The sequence below is a fragment of the Cannabis sativa genome, chromosome 4, assembly GCF_029168945.1.
Source record: "Cannabis sativa cultivar Pink pepper isolate KNU-18-1 chromosome 4, ASM2916894v1, whole genome shotgun sequence".
Classification (NCBI taxonomy): domain Eukaryota; kingdom Viridiplantae; phylum Streptophyta; class Magnoliopsida; order Rosales; family Cannabaceae; genus Cannabis; species Cannabis sativa.
This window is the reverse complement of record NC_083604.1, coordinates 52,796,429-52,815,936: the sequence shown is the minus strand read 5'-3', so window position 1 is coordinate 52,815,936 and position 19,508 is coordinate 52,796,429. Positions and strand designations below refer to the sequence as shown.

General features: G+C 35.5%; 3 protein-coding genes across 8 annotated transcripts; 1 reads left to right on the top strand and 2 right to left on the bottom strand.

Moving 5' to 3' along the window:
• Nucleotides 1-4,759: 4,759 nt before the first annotated feature.
• On the bottom strand, nt 4,760-10,572 carry LOC115714624 (uncharacterized). The gene is made up of 10 exons (XM_030643370.2): nt 10,035-10,572; nt 8,243-8,340; nt 8,104-8,149; nt 7,697-7,779; nt 7,518-7,582; nt 6,873-6,934; nt 6,301-6,360; nt 6,144-6,176; nt 5,173-5,238; nt 4,760-5,084 (listed from the first exon to the last, which is right to left on the bottom strand). The coding sequence occupies exons 1-10, from the start codon at nt 10,473-10,475 to the stop codon at nt 5,040-5,042; spliced, it is 999 nt and encodes a 332-aa protein (XP_030499230.1). The 5' UTR covers nt 10,476-10,572; the 3' UTR covers nt 4,760-5,039.
• A 1,033-nt stretch (nt 10,573-11,605) lies between these two features.
• LOC115714834 (uncharacterized) lies at nt 11,606-14,739 on the top strand. The gene is made up of 3 exons (XM_061113785.1): nt 11,606-12,426; nt 12,584-13,658; nt 13,810-14,739. Exons 1-3 carry the CDS (start codon nt 11,606-11,608, stop codon nt 14,239-14,241), a joined length of 2,328 nt encoding a protein of 775 aa, XP_060969768.1. The 3' UTR covers nt 14,242-14,739.
• On the bottom strand, nt 14,544-19,263 carry LOC115713317 (uncharacterized). Of its 6 annotated transcripts, XR_009687386.1 has the most exons (6): nt 18,711-19,263; nt 18,429-18,506; nt 17,255-18,315; nt 16,413-16,493; nt 15,952-16,283; nt 14,544-15,846 (listed from the first exon to the last, which is right to left on the bottom strand). XR_009687386.1 is itself a non-coding variant. In XM_061114185.1 (3 exons), the coding sequence occupies exons 1-3, from the start codon at nt 18,972-18,974 to the stop codon at nt 17,413-17,415; spliced, it is 1,245 nt and encodes a 414-aa protein (XP_060970168.1). In that variant the 5' UTR covers nt 18,975-19,263; the 3' UTR covers nt 14,544-17,412. The 6 variants fall into 6 exon arrangements, 1 of the variants encoding a protein (XP_060970168.1); XR_009687385.1 differs by having other exon boundaries at nt 14,544-15,315; nt 15,390-15,846; nt 15,952-18,315; XR_009687384.1 differs by having other exon boundaries at nt 16,413-18,315.
• Between the last annotated feature and the right edge of the window lie 245 nt (nt 19,264-19,508).

Here is a 19,508-nt window from a genome sequence, read left to right as displayed (position 1 = left end):
CCAACTCCTTCCTTCAAGGTGATGCAATGTTCTGCAGCGCGCTTCGGAGGTAACTCGGACGACATATGAAATATCGTATCATATTTTTCCAATAACGCCATCAATTCTTCAGGCACCATCTGCTCTTGCTCACTGGCTTGCGAATGTAGTGACCCAAGATGTACTCGAAAACTGCACCCCACCTGCTCGACCGTATGCACCATTGCCTTCAATGAGATGGGAGACTTACAAAGAGTGGGATCTCCTTGCAAGGTCACCCATGTACCTCCTGTTGGGTTTTATGCCCTAAATAAAACTCATTTCAATATAATCAGATTTACTTATTAATATAGATCAGAAATAACATTTAATGTTGCATGGTTCACATGATTTATTTCATGATTATATGTACATAATGTATGAATTCATCTGAAACCCTTTTCACATACTTAATCCTGTTTATTGTGCTGTCAACACATTGGAAAGTAAACATGACTATGTGAATAAAGTTTCCTAGATTTATCAGACATAGGGTTTTGCTGATATGATAATCTACAACAGAGTTTACTTGCATTTGGAGAAGTGCTATGTTCTTTCCGAGCATTGGTTAAAGTAAAGCTCAGGTTGGATGCATGGAGTATGCATCGGAAGGGAATGATATTGAACTTTGACTTAGATTTATTAAACTTACCGTAATATCTATTCAAGTCAATATCGCCTAGTTGATCCTAGATCAAATGATCTTAATCCTGATATGATTAGGCTCAATCTCGAGAGGCTATTCGTGTTCTTTGATTTGTTAGTTAAGCCTACTTTTAGGTCAGCGTGATACGTACATTTTGGGAACACGGTAGTGCAATTGAGTGGGAGCGCTAGCATAAACATGGAATCTATAGCTACTATTTGGCGAATAGTAAGCAAAGGATGATCTCCTTCGAGCTTGACCAAACGAACATAAATGGTGGAGTACTCATTTCACATAAGCTGAAATATCATTTATACGGGGTCAAGTGTTTTAAGGAATAAATACATTGTAGGGTGTAACGGTAATTTAATCCCTTTACAATGTAGATCATTCATATAGAGGATCATTGATCAAATTAGGATTATAACAATGGATAACTAATGATGTGTCTATATGGTGGAACATATAGAGCATTCTATATAACTGAGAGTGCAATTCTAAGTTCTATGCGTGGATTCAATGAAGAATTAATAAGTTAGTGAATTTTAGTGCTAAATTCTTGATCTACTTATTGGAAGCTCGGTTATATAGACCCATGGTCCCCGCACTAGTTGAGATAATATTGCTTGTAAGACTCATGTAATTGGTTTTGATTAATCAATTATAATTCTCAAATTAGACTATGTCTATTTGTGAATTTTTCACTAAGTAAGGGCAAAATTGTAAAGAAAGAGTTTATAGGGGCATATTTGTTAATTATGATACTTTGTATGGTTCAATTAATAAATATGATAAATGACAATATTATTTAATAATTATTTATAGTTATTAAATAGTTAGAATTGGCATTTAAATGGTTGAATTAGAAAATTGGCGTTTTTGAGAAAATCAGATGCAGAAAAGATAAAACTGCAAAATTGCAAAAAGTGAGGCCCAAATCCACAAGTATAGGGCCGGCCACTTTCGTAGGGTTTTTCCCTCTGATATTTTCATTATTTTAATGTCAAATAATTCAAACATAACCCTAGTGGAATGCTATAAATAGATAGTGAAGGCTTCAGGAAATTTACACTAAATTTCTACACTTTTCTTTTGACACTTCTGATTCAGAAAAACCTGAGCCTTCTCTCTCCCTATCTTTGGCCGAACCCACTCTCTCTTTCTTCTCTCTCAAATTTCGAAATCCTTAGTGTAAGAGTAGTGCCCACACACAGCAAGTGATACCTCAATCATAGTGAGGAAGATCGTGAAGAAAGACTTTCAGCAAGAAGGAGTTTCAGCATCAAAGATTCAGAGAAAGAGATCCAGGTTCAGATATTGATAATGCTCTGCTACAGAAAGGAATCAAGGGCTAGATATTTGAACGGAAGGAGTCATATTATTCCGCTGCACCCAATGTAAGGTTTCTTTAACTTTATATGTGTTTATTTCATCGTTTTAGAAAGTTCATATTTAGGGTGTTAATAAACATACTTGTGAGTAGATCTAAGATCCTGGTAAAATAATTTCCAACACCTCCACGTTCAAACTTTATTACTATTGTCTGCCAAGTCACTTGCATATTGCCTAGGGTCTCCAACCATTTGACCCCCAGAATAACATCAGCCCCTCCTAATTCCAACGGTAAAAAATGAGTCACCACTTGTAGAACGCCCAACTCTAAGGTCACATTAGCACACACACCTTCCACCTTGACCTTATCCCTTGTGCCCAAGAGAATTCCGTAGCCATTAGTTGGGTTAATTTCAAGTCCCGTGGCATTAACCACCCCCAGAGAGATGAAATTATGTGTAGCGCCACTATCGATTAACACCACTACAGCCTGTTGACCAATTCTTCCAGCCAACTTCATGGTGTGGGCTGAAGTAATTCCAATCATGGAATTCAGTGAGAGAGTGGCCAAAGTTTCTACAGTAGCATCCGTTTCATCCCCTGCCAAAGATGGGGGGGGGGGGGGGGGGCGACTCCACGGTCAGTTGGGGCTCATCCTCATCCGCAAACAACATTACTGGCAATAGTTTTTGTTCACACTCATGGCCATGGTGGTATTTCTTGTCGCAACGGAAACACAACCCTTTAGCTCTCTTCTCTTGGTACTCCGTCTCTGACATTCGACGCATTGTTGGTGGTTTCCCAGCTGCAGTCACCACTGTTGTCTGTGAAGGAGTTGATGTTGGTGCGGTTGTGAGTGACTTAGTTTGGAAATCATTCAGATGTGGTCGTGGAGGTGTGATTGGGCTTAAGTTAGGTCTACCGTTCCTAATCGGTTGGCTCAAATGACTTAGTTGGTTTCCCTCTTCTATCTGCTGTGCCGTATCCATGATTTGTGCCAAGCCCACAGGCTGCAACACATGTAGAGTTCCCTTAATCCCTTCCTTAAGGCCCTTAACAAAGCTCCCCTCCAATATATACTTCGGCACTCCTGGTAATCCAGAGGCCGCCGCCTCCCAACAGAGCCTATAGTCACGCACGGTGGTGATTTGAGTCACGGATAGAAGCTCCTCCAACAGTGACCCAATCGGAGCTGTGCTGTAACACCATATGTTTGAGCATTGCCCACGAGGTAATGGGATGTCTCTGATTTTCCCACTTGAATAAGGGAGGGGGTCCCTGTCGAGCCCGATGACAGCAGTTTCAAGCATGAGTGGTTCGGAGAGACGAAATATGAGGAAATAACGTTCGGCTCTGTAAATCCACCCCTTGGGATTGGCTCCAGTGAACACTGGTAACTCCAATCTCGGTGGTCGAGATTCAATACTAGGATACTGGGTTGGAGAATATGGATTCGGAGGAGGAGGCGCTTGTGGCAAAAAATGTCGAGTGCGGTGGTGTGGGAGAGAATCGAATCTCAAGTTCCATCGGCCCGATTGACGATGACCCATCTATGGGCACGATCGGTGGACGGAGATCATGGCTGGACGTAGTAGTCTCGGCGGGCACCTTACCCACAGCTACAAATCGGGTCATCTGTGCCATCAACAGCTCCGGTAACCTCTGGATCTCTACCCGTGTCTCAAAAAATTCCTTGCCCAGCTGGGACTTCACCTCTGCGATTTCTTTCTGAACTTCCAGGCACAAGGTCTACATAATTTCATCCATCTGCTCCATTGTAGTGTCCTTCTTAAGCCACATGTCTTGGATCATAAATGCTTTAATACCACTTTGATAGGATCTCCCCCGTCAACGTGATCTCAATTGCAAAACCAGCAAGAAAAAAATGAAAGTTGCAGAAGAAGAGAAGAATAACAGTAGAGTATTGGATGATAAAAATGGCAGCAACCTTGTATTGATACCCAGGAATTCTTGAGCCTAGTTCTCTCCCACAATTGGTTACAAGCTAAACAGAATTTTCATGCCTGCGCAAAGCAAAACCAGCTAACTTTTATTCAAGCTTATGGGTGTAGCAAAAACTCACCACACCAGAACAAAACTCACCTAAAAAACTGCCAACTCACCTTTAATTCCCTACAACTTTTTTCATACACCTTCGAGCATAAACATAAGTGATAGGTGGTCTATCAGAATCGTAGAGAGAGATTGTGATTTGGAGAATAATGTTTAAGAAAATTATGCAGCTTAAAAACAGAAGGTAAGAAAAAAAAAATCCTTAAAACATTAGAGCTTGTTTTCAGTTTTCAGTTTTTAAATTTGTGTTTTTAAAAGTGAGAATAGAAAAAAAAAAATTGTCATTTTAAAAATTTAATGGGGTTTAGCACAAATTTTTAAAAACTGTTTTTAGATTTTTTTTCTTACGAAACAAAAATCAATATTTTAGCACCATACAATGACATTAACCCATCCGGGTCTAGGTTCAAGTATGGTTTCGGATCTAGGATCTGAGTATGTGAGCAAAATATAAAATATAATATGTTAGACAATAAAATTGTTTTTGAAAATTGAAAAACAACTTTTGATGTTTTCTGTTTTCTAGTTTCTAAAAGTCAATTTTTAAAAAATAGTTTTTAAAATTTTTACCAAACAACTCCTAATAGTTTTTAAAAACTGTTTTTAGTTTTAAAAAACTGAAAACAGTTTTTAAACTGTAAAGCCAACCAGCCTCTTAACTTTTTTTGTTATTTTTGGGTATTTATGAAATAATCTCTAATAAAAACATATCATTGGCCCACTATTTCAAATTCAAACATCGTTACTATTACACTAATACTAATAAAAATGCCTAAAACTGATATTGAGTACACTCAGTAGAGTGAAGTCCTCGCGTATTAAACATGGAAACAAAATTTACCATATACACCAAATAAAACATGCTGCTAACGGCATCTAATGGTGCAAGATTTCAAGTTCTTCCCCACATTTACAGCCATATAAATGGCCAGTCCAGACACCCCTGGGCAGCTCTTCTTACTTTACACTATTATTCTTTCCCTAACAAAGAATCAAGTAGAGCAGCTTCCTCTTCCTACAATAATGACAAAGACAAACTCAATTTGGCAGACTGTCACTTTTAACATAGAAGTCCACTGAGAATAGAGATAATAGCGACATACCACCAAAGCATTGAATTCAGTCTCCTCATCTATGGCGCTTATTATAGCAGGGTCATCCAGTAGATCCTATTTCCAAGAACAAATAAAAAAGATGGCCAAAACATGCATATTTATTCTATACTAAACTACTAAACATGAAATTTCTGAAAGTCATTCATTACTCAGTCTTTTATTTTGAAAGCAGCAATTACCTAGGTATTAGACATTAAACCTATTTACTTCCTCTCTAGCTCTCAGGGGATAAGCCAAGAAGAGATGTTTGACCATCATAGCTTCATTAGCCATTGCCCATGGCTCTGAAGAATGATCATTTTCGGTGCTATAATGATGACCTCAAAAAACAGTAATATTGACCACATGAGATAGATCTGTTGGAAGTTTGGTCTAAATAACCAATGGTATTGAAAGCCAGCAGCCTAACACTAACTCTTACATGTTCTTATTTTTCTTCTTCACAATCTCTAGCTAGGTATGTGCATGTGACTCCATATTACTTATTTCTTGCAGCAAAAAATACTCAATAATATGAGAATTGCTAAAAGGCACCAGTGGTGCCTAGCACTCTTCTCGGTGTTATAAAGCTATTGGTGTAATTAAGTATCGAGTCCCATATAACTTAAGAAAATAGTTTTTCGAGAATATCGCTAGCCAATCATGGGGCGCCAGCTATAAAAGGTGTTGGGCACTACTAGTACCCAATAGCAATGCTCCAATAATACACCCAAAATAAAAACCTTTTGTTACTTAATTCTTCAAGTATAAAATCACTCATCAACATACAACAACACCAACATCTAAATCATCACAATTTGTTTCAAATTAAGAAAATCAGTCACTGACTGAGGCAAGACCAGGGATTTTTTTAATAAAGCCAAAGAATTTGACCTTTAAACGAACTAAACAATGATTAGAATATATAATAAGATGTTAACAGAATGGCTACTGTAAAACATCTGAGTGAAATTACTTACATCATCAGCAATTTGCAAAAGTCCATTATTGTCCTGCAGAAAACAAGATTCAACTTAATAAGGTTCCGCTACCAACAATCAAATCTCCATCAGAATATACAGAGAGTTCACATGCCATGAGAGTTGGATATTGGCAGGAAAAAAAAAAAGTAGTTACCTTTACGGCAACAAATAGAAGTGGATCGGATGGGGTATATATCATGTAATGTGTACCATCCTGCAAATATTAAAACTGTGACATAAAATGTCGGGAGAAAATAAATACAACGTTAAGCTTATTTATCTATGGCCATTACCAATCAGAGTTTATTACAATTTGTCATATATATAATTCCAAAGGGTAGTCTCTTCTGGTGCATTAGCATGCCAAAGAAACTAAACCATTAGAGAAAGCTAAATATTAAAGTTATATTTGATAAAAGTAAACTCTGCCATCTACTGGTGATGATGCTAACAAATGCTTTAAACTCTGAAGTTCCAATGTTGCAAAATATGTATTTGTACAACTTTTAGAGAAACAAATTTAACAGAACTTAAATGAATTTTCTTTCTGTTTTCTAGAAATATATATTTACATTGACATAAGAAAATAACTCATTGAGAAAAAGGATTTAATCAGGCATAACTAGTTTTTTCAAGAAAGAGTCGCACAAAAAAAAAGAGCTTGTTTTTCTACTAAGAAAATAAACATGAGAAAAGAAAATTGAAAAGGATCGTATAGTTTATTACCAAATGGAAACATGTAATTTCTACACCCTCAGTTGGTAACCCATCTACATCTTGACCGTCATCTGCAAGACAGTGAGAACAAGCACTCAATTAACAGCTAACATTAAATGATATTAAATAGTATCCGTACAGAAAAATACCAGTTTCCCCACTTATTAGTCCATGTGGGTTAAGGTACCAAATATGAGGTCCTTAAAAGTAAAAGAAACATAAATACATAAAATAACTGAATTCAGCAATATTGGCAGTATTTGGCATCATCTATCTCGAAGGATGTAAAAGAAGGATATTAGAACTCTCAGATTTCTTTCTACAGTGATTTTTTTCTTTTATAAAAAGAAAATTTGGTTCTTACGTGGGATACCAGATATTTGAGATGTTTGAGGGTTTTGCTGTTTAAGGATTTCCTGAAGTTCCCTCCTAATTTTCTTGTGAGGGTTTTGTGTGAAATTCTGAAATGTGATGTCAGTTTAGTAAGCTTTTCCTTTTAGAGAACACCTGGTCAACTCATCTAGTCTTGTTATATATTCATTTATCTTTTGAATTTTCTCAACATGTAAGGAAAACATTTAAACAGTAAAAGAGGCATACAATACTTTAAAAAAGTTTTACAAGAGAGGACAAACAAATAAAAACTGGCATTGCCTGTGCGAAAATCAAATATATCATCTTCCGAGTAGCAAAATCCTCCTCGTGCTGTATAGCAGAATCTGCAAAACAGGTAACGAATAAAAATTCCTTCTCACATATTTTAAGGATGAAAAAAAAAACAAGATGAAAGATGTCAATATACATCAAAACTAAGCTCATCAATTACATCCTACCCGCTATGTACTAAATGCATATGAATCTTTGCAAGGGCATAATCAGCAGAGGGAAGAATTGCTTCAACTTCTCCATCGCTTACCTAAAATGTAACCCAAAGTAAGCAATAAAGTCAAATATTCTGAAAACGATATATGCATATATATATATATATAATTATCCTATTTTCATCATAACTATCATATGTTGATTAACAAGCTTTTGATAAAACCAGCCAAACTTATTCATTCAATAAGGGAAGGGGGATACAACCTGGGTGGTGACAAAAAGAGGTTATTCACTTCCATGATCGCAAATTAATTACGAGTTTTTCTAGTGCTTTAATTTGAATAGAAATTTGTTCCACAATCAATAATTCATTCTCAAGAAGATAAGAAAATTAAAAATTTGCAACACGATAACATACAGCTGACCAGCCTTCAATATTTGTGCTCTTCAATATCTGAACAGGCCTGCAAGAGATATTATGTACATATTAATAGGCAGAATAGCATAGCTTCTTATATTTTGGTATTTAAAGCAGTCAATTAAGATATGTTACTTACATGTCAGCTGGACATAGCAACATACAATCATCCCCTCGCGAACTTTTGAATATCCTCCTTATAACACACTCCAAAGGATAATTATTGGTAGGATCCACCTGTTCACAATTTCTTTAGACTTTTTCAAAGTTCATATAAAGATTAAAAAAAAACAATATTCCAAAATCACCATGAAGTCAAAAAAAAAAATTAGCATAAAATCAAATTTATAATAATAGTTTATGTTCACACACTATACATATAGATGTTAACTTTGATAACCCCTCAATTAAGTAGGTTTAATTAACGAGAGTCAAGAAAGCAACTGAGGTTGAGTCTAGTGGCTGAAGTTGATCTGAACCGCATTGACACGGCTAGGTTGTTAGGGAGTGATGTTTTAAGGTTGGATAAAGAAGAATGATCTAAGCAAGACTTCAGTAAATTCTGTTTTCTCATTTGGAGGCAGGCAGATTCTCATATTTTCCTAAACTTCTTCTTTCACCCTTTCTTGCTCTGCACAAGGAATTCTAAGATTTTCAGTAAAACAGAAGACTTCCCTCAATCAAAACATGTCCTATTTCCTGTTCAGCATTCTGTACTTGTGTGCTAGTTTTTCACTACACGATTGGGTGTCTGTCAGAGTTATACAGATAATGCTTCACAGTAAGATTTTTTTAGTCAACCTACCAGATAATACAATACATTGCATTGGAGAGGGAATAATTATTTTCTAGAGCAACATAAATAATGACTTTCTAGTTTCACCAATATAAAACTAAAGCTGAAAACAAACAGTTCTTAAAAGTATTGGGAAACTGACAAGAGTAGGGTGGATAGGTTTGCTAAATCTTGTGGAGGGAGAGGCAGAAGGGCTAAGAACTTTCAAAGCATTCTTCATCAACTTTAGAAATACAACAACATATTCTTCTCATTTGACTTCTTTTTTTCCATTTTTCATTTGTTTAATTTATTATTTTCTATTTGCTCCTGGTTCCATAACTTAAATTGTACAAGAGATTATAACCTACAACAACGTCTAGTTTATTATTATTATTACAATTTTTCCTAGTGAAAAATATTACTTTTGCAATATACCCTATATGAACTTAAAGCCAGGTGCTTACTGCACTTTACCAATTCAGAATACATTTCCTAATAACAATGATTCCATCGAGCAGTACAATAAACACCCTATGGCCTATTCTATAAACATTATTATATTTTAAATAATAATAATAATAATAATAAAGAAGAAGGAAAGAAAATATATATATGACATCTCTGTTGCACCATTTAACCCATATAATATTTTCAAACTCAATCTCTCACATCCCTACCTGCTCAAATCCAGAGAAGGCCTAATTAAAACAAAACCACATGCAAAATGCAAGTTCTGGTAACTCTTTCTCTTCATGAGCAACCTTAAAGGGGTAAGAAAAAGGTTTTTCCATTCTTTTGAGTGACAGATAAGTGGGGGACGTCGAACTTATAAAGTACAATTTGATCACAGTAAGGAAACTAACTTGTCAGAGATGAAGATAACCATGTTGGTATCCTTCATGCTGGGCTAATAAACAATAACCATCTTGCAAATTATTTCCTAGCTTTGATCAATCCTATAGAATCTACAGACAAACTATACGGGAAAGTAAAGGAAGAATCATGTTTGTAATACCATTAACTTCTCTCTTTGTATGAGTATGGTTAGTAACCATTGTGAATTTTTTTATGGAAGGGAAAACAAGTTATTCCAACCAATCATGACTAAAGCAAACTTATCAATCAAAAGTTGAGCATAAGTGAAATAACTCACAATGGTAGCGATTCGCTTATGGGAAGCCATTAGAACCTTTCCATGGTCATCCACCAAGAACCCAGCTGGTGGTTTCGGCATTGGCGTAGCATAGTTACCCAAAGAGCGAGAATCCGAGCCGGAAATCGAGGCCTCAACCCCAGGCGAAACAGACTCAGACTTGACAATTTCAACCTCACTGAAGCTCAACCCCTCGGAATCGTCGATGTGGTCGCGTTGGTCAATGGGTCGCTTGGGCTTTTTCTTCCTCTTCTTATTGGCGGAAGAGGAATGGCGGTTCTTCTCGACTGGACCAGTTTGGGACTTGGCGGCGGCGCAACAGAGAATGGGATAGTGGTGGAGTTGATTGATATGGAGTGAGGAAGGGATAGTGCGTTCATGGCGGAAAGAGAGGGAACAAGTAGTGTAGTAGGGTGTGGTAGGGGTGACAGAGAGAGCCATTTCTGATACTCAACAGTCAACACTGTCGGAGGGGTTTAAGTTTAACTGAAGAATAATTACCATTTTTAGACTAACTTTTTACATTCTTTCTTTAAAATATCTGATTTTTTAAATTTTTTTCTTAAAATATAATAGCTACGGTTATAAATATTAATAAATATATAGATTTTTAAGTATTTTATTTATTATTATTAATTGTAATTAATATTCTATTCTTTTTTAGTTTCCTAATATTTAATTTTCATATGTGTATAAATAGGAGATCACTTATTGAAATAAGATACTAAAAAAATTCTCATAACTTTTTTATTTTCTTTCTCTAAATTATAATATTTTATGGAAATTTACATATATACTGTTTTTGGACCAAAACTTTACAAAAATACTAGGACACGGCAAAAACAACATTTTTACTGCCCCAGCCCAATTTCTTTACTTTTGTACTGCCCAAGCCCAACAACATAACATTTATACTGTGAACAGTAAAACACACGGGAAAACAACCTGCTTCGTGTGTGGGGAGTCGCCGGAGACGGACATCACCAAGAAAAAACCATTAAATCCGGCGAAGAGTTTTTTGTAAAGGAATCAGAATTGAAGAACAAGACGTACAGAACACTGTCCCCCCAAAATAACAGAGGTAAACACAACAAAACCCAAAAAATAATTTAATTCTTAAGAAACCAAAAAAAATAAAAAAAAATAAAAGACCAGATTTAGATCTGAAGTTTAAAAAAAAACGAAAACACAAATGTGATATTCTTTAATTTATGATGCAAAAAGATAAATGAGGGTTGTTCTATTGTTAATTTGACGTTTGTAACACAAAATGATTCGAAAAAAATATTTGATAAATTAGTACAATTATTCATACTAAAAATTAGGGTTGTTCTAAAGTTGTTTTGCGGTTAGTAATACAAAAACATTCCTACATATATGTATCAGACAAATATAATAATAAAAACTAACAAAAAATATAATGGATATTTCTGTTTGGTTGTTTTTGTGTTGTTTTATTGTTGTTGTTTTATTTTTTTTGTTGATTTTTTTTTTTTTTTGTTGTTTTGCTATTGTTTTATTGTTGTTGTACTATTGTTTTAACATTAAATAAGACCCTGGAATGACAGGTAATGGAACGTCTACCAGTACTCATCAAGAGCAATGGACAATGGAATGAAGATCACAATTATGTGAACTATGTGGCTAGTGGAGAATTCATACCAACAAAATGCAAGTACGAAGAGCTACTGCAAATACTGCTTACTTCATTAGGGTGCGAAAACACCAGCACAACACTACAAATACAGTACCAAGCTAAAGAAGGAATACCACCGATCAAAATATGCAACGATCGAAGCCTCTACTTTTACTTGGAATTGAAAATGAAGGAAACAGATTTCACTACATATCCACTATGTGTCAACCAGCAAAACAACAACACAACACCTGCTGCAACACCAAATTCGATATCCACAACAACACCGTATGAATATAATGTGGCAATGATCGAAAACAACACAACAACGCTTGAAAACAACATAACAACAACAGAATCATACACAACGGGACAGCAAACAGAAGAAGGGGAACAGTCAGAAACAATAGAAGATGAGGAGGACAAATTCGACATAATTGACTATGCAAATCTGGTTGCTGAAGAAATGGTAGAACAACTTGAAAACACCAGTAAAAAACTGGATCCAGAAATCGACATCAACAATGCAAAGTTAATAACAGACAAGCAACACCCCAAAGTGGAAAAAGGACAGGCATACAAAGACAAAGAAACTCTAAAAAATGTCCTCAGCTACTACGCAATCGAAAACAACTTTCAGTACAAAGTGTGGAAGTCCTGCTCTCAAGAGTACAGTCTGAAATGTGTTTACGAAAGCTGCAATTGGTCACTAAGAGCATCGAGAAATGGCCCAACAAACACATTCATAATCAGGAGGTTTGTTTTTAATAGTTTTTTAATGTTGTTTTTGTTGTCAGCCTGAACAAATGCCCTTTTTCCACAATTTGTACTGAAATACACATGTTTGATATCTGCAACAGGTTTGTTTTAATAGTTTTTTAATGTTGTTTTTGTTGTTTTTTTGTTTCAATAGGTTCTCAAATATGCACACATGCCCCATAAATATTAGGCATGAAGACCAAAGGCAAGCAACATCGAAACTGATAGGGGGATGCATAAAACCGAAGTTCTTGAACATAAAGACCAAGGCAACACCGATGGACATAAAAGGGGAGTTGAAATACAGATATGGCATCAAAATGAACTATATGAAAGCTTGGAGAAGTAAGGAACATGCAGTAAACGACTTGAGAGGTAATGCTAGTGACTCGTACAGCCTAATACCGAGTTTCTTACACATGGTGGAAAAAACAAACCCTGGATCATTTGTCGATCTGAAAACGGCAGAAGACAACAGCTTGCTCTTTGTTTTCATGGCGTTGGATGCATCCATAAAAGGGTGGGGAGCATGCAGACCGATAGTTGTTGTGGACGGAACGTTCCTCAAAGCAGCTTATGGGGGAACTTTGTTGTGCGCATGCACACAAGATGCAGCAGGTCATATTTTTCCACTAGTGTTTTGTGTTGCAGATTCTGAGAATGACCAATCTTGGAAATGGTTCTTCAAAAAATTTAAAGAAGCGTATGGGGTACGGGAACACCAATGCCTAATTTCAGACAGGAATGAAAGCCTCATCAAAGCAGCAAGAGAAATCTATCCAGAAATTGCACACAGTTACTGCGGTTACCACATTTTGAGCAACCTTAAAACAAGCTTCAAACAACATGCTGCCAAATACAATCTGCCATTCTTTGGAGCAGTCAAAGCCTACACAGAAAAGCAATTCGAGTTCCACATGGCTGAATTGGATGGATTGGACAAACGCATAAGACCTTACCTAAAAAAAATCGGTTATGAAAAGTGGTCAAGAATTCATAGCCAAAACAAGAGGTATTCCACAATGACCTCAAACATATCAGAATCACTGAACGCTGCAAATTTGGCAGCAAGGGAGCTACCAATTACAACGCTGCTAGAATGCTTGAGAGCATTGGTGCAACAATGGACGCATACTAATAGGACAAAAGCACACAACACCTTCACTAAGCTATCACCAACTGGAGAAGACATACTGTTGAAAAATTACACATACTCATTGAATCTGGAGGTAAAATATTAATTATGCTTCTTTTTTTTTTAAAAAAAAAAAAACAAACAGTAAGTAAAAGGTGTTGTTGTAGTGTTGTTTTAATAGTTTTGTATTGTTGTTGTAGGAATTACAGCTATGTTTGTTTTTTTTGTAATAAAATTTAAAACAGGTTAAAGCAACAACAGATTACTTGTTTGAGGTAACAAGAATGAAAGAATCGTGGGAAGTAGACCTAGAAAAAAGAACATGCACGTGCAACAGGTTCCAAATAGATGAAATGCCATGCGGGCACGTTGTGGCCGTGATGAGGGAGATGAACATGGACCCGTACACCTACTGTTCAGATTACTACACAAAAAAAAATTGGCTGGCAACTTATTCAGGGACAGTTTACCCAATAGGACACCAAAGTGAGTGGGAGGTACCGGAAGAAGTGAAGAATATTATAGTCTTGCCTCCACATGAAAGAGTAAAATCAGGAAGACCAAAAACATTAAGAAGGAAGGCTGGATGGGAAAAGGATCAACACAACAAGTGCAGCAAATGTGGTGAATTGGGGCATAACAAAAGAACATGCAGCAGAAGACGTAGAAGGGAATAAAAACAACAACAGAACAACAGTGGAAAAACAAAAGAAAACTACACATACGTTTTGAGAATGAGATATTGAGGAATTTAAATTTCTGAAATACAAAGGGAATACAGTTTTTATTTGAAAAACATTGATTACATTGGGAATTGTTGATACTTTAGATTGGATATTAAAAGATGTTGGATACTAAATTGAATATATATATGAAGTTTGTTATTGAAACAGTTTGTGTTTTTAATACTGAAATGAATATTTGTATTCAAAAAAATAGATAAACTATAAGAAAAAAAAAAACAAAAAAAGAAGGGATGTGAAATGAAAAAACTAACAACTTTAACATACCAACTTGTTTGTACATAAGAAGAATAAGAAAAAACATACAAAAATAAAGATTACATATTGTCCACACAAAACGTAAGGAAACATAACAGAACACCAATGTTTGTTTACGAAAAACAACATAAAAAAACATAAAAACAACATTAAAAAACTATAAGAACAATGACAGTCTGATTGAAAAAACAAATCACTTCTTGGGAAGGCTGGGAGGGGCCTCGGATTCACTTTCAATGTTCTCAGTTTGCTTCTTCATGTCATATTGATAAAATAACACAGCCAAACGATCGCGGTGAATTTCCACATCAAAATCAGAGGATGGGATGGGTTTGCCATCAATGAAATACTGAGCAAATGATGCTACAAAAACACCACAATCACTGGAAAAAAAACAACAAGAAAACACAAAAACAGACACTATGAGAACACTAATAAAAATCAAATTCACATAACAAAAAATAAAAATACAAACAAGCAGTGAAAAACATTGAACACTAAACATAAAACTTACGTTGTGACCTGCTCGGGTAAACCATCAACAGCAACAATAGGGAACGGTTCCATAGTGCTAAACTTAGCTTCGTTGCGAAGGCCTTTGAAGTCTAACATAGAGAAGTAATATGGTAAAATAACAGAGAAAGGCTTGCAAGCCTCTTTGGCAGCTGTCATATACCTCCCAGAACGCAATGAATTGTACAGATATATCCGCCGCTCAGCTATGTTTAGACGACCACAAATCCAATGATCCTGTAATTTTACATTGATAGGCATAACAACATGATCAACCAAATGCCAAGGAGTGGCACATAATATCTTACCACCTTGAATGTACTGGGCCACATTGTGAGAAAGAGACAACACCGATATATCGTTGTTTTTCTCAACAAACTTCTCATACAAACTTGTTATGCTAGAACAAAAGAGGCAATCAGTTGTGGTGACTTTGATTTTCGGCTCGGCTGAGTACATTATTTTCTTACGAAGATAATACAAAATGATGTCAATGTGCTGAACAAAAAAAAAATAATAAGTAAAAAAAACATTCAAACTTATAAAAAAAAACTAACAGAACAACACTTAAAAACATTAAAAAAAATAAATAAAAAAAACAATATGTAAATAATAATAATAATAAAAAAAAAACTTACAGAATTGGTAAGGAAACAATTAGGGTAGGCAAGGTTGTGAAACCACATCTTGTTGCTAATGTCCTCAACACCAAAACGAAAAGGCGGAAATATTGTGTCCTTACCCTTACAATACACATTAGTTGTTGTGCTAAAAAAAACAAATAAAAAAATATCAAAACACAAATAAAAAATTAAAAACTAAATAGAAAACGATAAGAGATATATAACTGAAAACACCTACAAAAATACTTACTTAGATTTATGCTTTCTAAGACCTGTATCAACCCACTTGACAAACTCAGCTTCCAATTGCGGATCGACAGGTTCACCAATCTTGTTGTCCAACGGGCACAAACCACGCACATATTTAACGACCTTATACACAGAATCATCAGGAGAAACTGAGGATGAACCTGATTTAGATGCACCAGAAGCAAGCTCAGTGAATGGGGATTTCAAAACAGCTCCTTTCTTCCGATCCCTCTTTTGAGGACGTAAAATAGGAGTCTCTTGAAAAACAACCATTTCAAGATCAGTCTTCTCAGAAGTCTCAACAGAAGCAGGGGCATGAGTTGAGGAACCAATCTAAAAAAGAAAAAGGAAAAAAAGAAGACTTTTTTTAAATTTCAAATAGTACAATCAAAACACCATAAAAACAACAATAGAATACCATATAAACACAAATTACAAAGGAACAAAAACAGAAACACAAACCAAATTCTCCACAGCTTTAACAGCAGATGCAATTGTTGCATCAACATCAATGTTCTCCTCCCCACCTTGAGACTGTTGAGGCTGACAACAAAAAAAACAGTAAAAAACTATTAAAACAAACACAAAACACAGAAATCCACACAAAAAGCACAAAAAAATGATGTCCAAACAAGAAATACACCTGTTTGATCTCTGCAAGAGGTTCCACAGGGTCAGAATTCTTGGCATCATCCACCTTGCCGGTATCATCATCCCTCAAAACAACCTCGGGGACAACAACACCCTCATCGTTACGAACATCGCCCGTGTGAGCCTCATCCTGACCAGCACCAACACCATCTCCACCCAGATCATCATCATCATCATCAGTTTCATCGTCATGATTATCATCTCCTTTGTCATCGTCGAATTTATCATCCTCGTCTTCCTCCGAAGTGGAATCTTCATCATCCTCATTTTCTGAAGTACGAAGAGCATCTTCAGACTGAGATCCATTGTGAGTAAGACCACCTTGGGATGACTGAGAACAAAAAAAACTTAAAAAATTAATTTACTGTATAAAAAAACATAAAAACACTACTAAAAAAATAACAGAAAAAGTAATGACAATTAAAAAAACACCTCAATAAGAATGTCCAGAATCTTGTTCATCTCAGCAACAGATTTCATAAGTATCCCTTGCTGGCTGACAACAACAGATAAACACTTTTTAAATTCCTCAAACTCAACTCGGGAGACATTCTCATGAGCAGATGATGAAGAAGCACCCATCAAGCCAGGTTGACCAGCAGGCTTGGAACCACCTTTAATTTTGAATTTTACAGCCTCGGGAGTAGTCTCACCAGAGAAAAAATCAGTGAGGCTCAAACTCAAGTGATGTTTCTTAATTTTAACTGAAACAACAAAAACCAACAAAAAACAATATGCACATGAAACTGAAATTATAAAATAACAACAACAATCAAAACATAAAGTATAAATAATGTACACAAAAACAACATTAAAACAACAGTGGAAATAGTGTAAAAAACAACAGGATTACCTCTTTCAAAGACCGATCGAAAATGAGGGTGTTCATGACATCCATTTTCACCATACCCTCCTTGTCCTTGGGTAATTTAGGCCAATTCAAAATCCTTGGAATGCCAACATTTGAGTACAACGACAGTTTCCCAATAACATACGGGCAACACTCGAAAAACCAGAATTGAATAGCCAAAGGAAAACCCAATAACCTGTAATACCCACCATCCTCGTCACTACGAACTACCCTCTTATAACCAGAATCTATCTTACCCTTCAAAGAATGCATAGTGATATCAAAACAATGCTTGCCCCAACCAAATTCATTATATCGACCACTATCGACAACATCTATTTCCTCAGACGAAACAACTTTACCCGGGGGACCACCTAACAAATAACACTGCACAAAATACAATACAGCCAACTTGACTGCAAGATCGTCGTTATCCTTAAGATTGTCAGCAATAAAAGCAGTCTGAATAGCACCCTTGGTAATTTTTTTGTACCCCTTAAAACAATGTTTGACCAATTCATTATCATCTTGCTTAAACTGATAAAAATCAGAATCAACATGACAATCTAACCCCGTGACCAACGCAAACTCTTCGATACTAAACCTAAGGTATTTCCCTTGGACACAAACCCAAAACTCCAACCCATTAGGCTGCTGAACCTCCCTCAACAGCAAACAATGAAGCAATTGGTAATGAATTATGTACTCCGGAATCCGAAGAAAATAACCAAACACAGATTTTGAAAAAATTTCCAATTGGCTTTCAGTTAGAATTCTCTTAATGTCTCCAAGTACAGAGTAATACCCAGATGTTACTACTCTAGAATGATAGAATTGAGATCGGGTGTACTTGCATTCCCAATCCTAAAAAACAGAATAATAAAAACACTGATAAAACACCATAAAACACTACGAAAATAACAACAACAAAAACACAATAAAAAAAAACATAGAACAGAATGCATAACATGACAAACCTCAACAATCCTATTAACAGGAATTTCCTCAGAAACACCTGATGATGGCAACACCTTTACAGGGGATTTACCCTTGCCCTAAAAGAAAACAAAACAACACCAACAAAACAACAAATAAAAAATTAACAAAAATACATAAATAAATCAAACAAGATATATAAAACCATTACAAATGCAGAGACAAAAACAAACATATAGCCAGATATATGAACTTCAAAAATCGAATTTAACAAAAAAAAAACAAAAAACCTCAAAAACAACAACAGATAAATAGTAAAATACCTTAACAGATACAGGCGACTTAAGAAATTCAGAATCCAACTCAAAATCTGAGTCTGAATTTTCAACAACAGTTCGAGGTCTTTTTCCTCGAGTGTTCTTCGAAGGTCCAGCAAGAGTTTTTCTTTTAACAGAAGGGGAAGTGGGGCTAGGAGGGTTCTCTTTCAGATTTTTTTTACCCATTTTTGATTTGGGTCTGGTTTTCTGCGATTGTTTTGTGGGTTTTGTAACTTTAGCCGGAGATGGTGATGAACGAGTAACGGCCATTATCAGGAACTATGAAGGTATTTATAGACAAAAATAATAAAAATAGGAGGGAAAATGAGAGGGAAGTTTAAGAAAGTGGGATGGGATTTGAAATTTTTTAAAATGCTAAAACCACCCACTACTACAACCGTATAAGAAAACTGAAAATGGGGAAGAAGATGAACAGTTGAGGGGAGAGAGATTTGCAATTACAAATTTTATATTCGAAAATAATAAAAGAAAAATAAAAGAAAAATGCAAAAGTACAATACCTTTTGATAAGAATACATAACCGTCAAAATCAAACAATTAAAAATAATATTTTTTTTTAAAAAAAAAAACGTGGCAAAACCCTATCGTGACAAGTGGCAATCACCAGCCCATTACATAATAAAGTTTCAAGGCAGTAAACTGCCAAAAAAAAAAACAGTATAAACGTTGTTTCCAGCGTGTAACAACAGTATAAAAGAAATAAATTGGGAAAAATCAGTAATGGGTGTAAATTTCCCTATTTTATAGTACGTTATTAGCACGAGTCTCTAACCAAAGTATAAT